Source organism: Triticum dicoccoides, chromosome 7B (genome assembly GCF_002162155.2).
Source record: "Triticum dicoccoides isolate Atlit2015 ecotype Zavitan chromosome 7B, WEW_v2.0, whole genome shotgun sequence".
In the NCBI taxonomy this organism is placed as follows: Eukaryota; Viridiplantae; Streptophyta; class Magnoliopsida; order Poales; family Poaceae; genus Triticum; species Triticum dicoccoides.
This window is the reverse complement of record NC_041393.1, coordinates 11803106-11805191: the sequence shown is the minus strand read 5'-3', so window position 1 is coordinate 11805191 and position 2086 is coordinate 11803106. Positions and strand designations below refer to the sequence as shown.

General features: G+C 49.1%; 1 protein-coding gene across 1 annotated transcript; it reads left to right on the top strand.

Annotated features, from left to right (window-relative positions):
- Nucleotides 1–6: 6 nt before the first annotated feature.
- LOC119338508 (protein NRT1/ PTR FAMILY 5.10-like) lies at nucleotides 7–1165 on the top strand (the record flags this gene model as incomplete). Its single annotated transcript, XM_037610830.1, has 1 exon — nucleotides 7–1165. A coding segment is annotated over one exon (1059 nt), but the record flags the coding sequence as incomplete, so codon positions are not given.
- Nucleotides 1166–2086: the final 921 nt, after the last annotated feature.

Genomic DNA, 2086 nt, shown 5'->3' with positions numbered 1-2086 from the left:
GACCCTCGGGAGCATGCTGCACGCAGCTCCTTCTTCAATTGGTGGTACTTTTGCTTAGCCGTTGGTACCACCATGGCTCTCGGTGGAGTTGGATATATCCAGGAGTCCTTTGGTTGGGCAATTGGATACGGTATGTTATGCACCACGGTGCTCTGCGCCGCCATTGTGTTCCTCATTGGAACCTCTACCTACCGCCTATACACGCCCACCTCTGGCGCCAACAACCCCGTCATGCTCCTTGCTCGGAGCATTGTGTCATGGCTTGTCAAGGAAACCCGACAGGAGGAAGAAGCGGCTGCTATAGCCAAGGAGGTAGAGGAGGCGCACAGCATGCTGCACCTGTTGTCTATCTGGGCGGCGTGCCTATCCTATGGTATGGTGTTTGCGCAAATCATGACGCTGTTCAACAAGCAAGGTCGCACCCTAGACCGTCACATCATTGGCTGCCTAGAGTTGCCGTCTGCCGCCCTGCTGCTGTTTGGCCCGGCAACAATCCTTGTGTTTGTTCCTTTCTATGACAGGGTGTTGGTGCCATTGCTTCGCTCCATGACGGCCAATCCATCGGGGTTGACGTTGCTGCAACGCTTGGGATCAGGCATAGCTATGTCGCTTGCGGCGGTGTCAACAGCGGCACTTGTGGAGTCTCGGCGGTTAAAGGTGGCCCGCGAGCATGGTCTAGTGGATGTTGCCGGTGCCACTGTGCCAATGAGCTGGATGTGGCTGCTGCCGCAGCATGTGATGATGGCGACGGCAAGCGTGTTCGCCGAAGTCGGGATGCAGGAGTTCTTCTACGACCAGATGCCACACGAGCAGCGCAGCTTGGGCCTGGCGCTCTACTACAGCGTCTTGGGCATCGGCAACTTCATCAGCGTCTTCCTCATCTCCCTCATTGACCGCATCACCAGGAGCGCCGGCGGGGATAGCTGGTTCGCGGACAACCTTAATCGTGCTCACCTTGACTACTTCTACTGCTTGCTCGCTGGCCTTAACGCTGTCGGCTTTGCCCTCTTCCTCTGGCGCGCAAGCTCCTATGCCTACAACAACAACAACAAGATGCTTTGCTGACGTCACATGCTTCATGGATTCGTCGAATAAATTTCCTGGTTATTTAGTGTATTGAGTTACAGCCATACTCATCAAATAACTAGGAAATTTATTTATGTTCCCACTTGAGAGTTACATAACTAGCATATTTAATTGACTAAGTTTTTTCTGCTGGTTGCCAATTACATACTACCTCCATTCCAAAATAAAATATGTTTTAGTAGGCTAAAATAGCCTATCAAAACGTTATATTCTGGGACAGAGGTGGACAGAGGTAGCAAAAGTGAAGTCATAATCAACATGACGACCAGTGCATTACAATATCACTTTAAAGGAACCTTAAGCGCGGCTAATTATTTTTAGAGCCATTTTAAATAATGTCAAATAGAATCATTATTAGATTATTCATCAACGTCTGACAAAGAGCATACATCAAACTAACGTGAAACCACCACACAACACGTACAAACCCGACATTGAGTGAAAATCATGCCAGCAAGACCTTATGCCTGAAAACACACAAAAAACCATCACCTAGACATCGGGAGCATTCGCATACCCTGAGACACCCTCTAGGAGAAACGGGAGCGCTCATCCAGTATAGCAGACTCTCGACGAGAACCTCATGCACACGCTGAAAAAGTAGTCACCGCCGTATTACCCCTAGCCACAACCTTGGGTGCGTCTATCCACCGTGCTCGTAAGACCCGAAGATCGGTACTATACAGACTTTAACATTTGGTGCTAAGCTCCGCATAATAACGATCCAGAGACGCCCACCAAGCACAAGGTGCACGTAGAAACATACACGCCCACCAAGCAGTGCCATTACACGAGTTCACGATGGAACCACCACAAAAGAACATATATATACAAGCAGGACTCCAGTGAGCCACGAATACAAAGGGTACATTACAAAGATTCCTATCACAGCGAAAGCTAAATACCATCTGAGTACGTACAAGACTACAAATGGGCCTAAGTGGCCTGAAGATAACCAAACATGCACATTTATTTTCTTTGTATGGGTTCTAGGCCAATC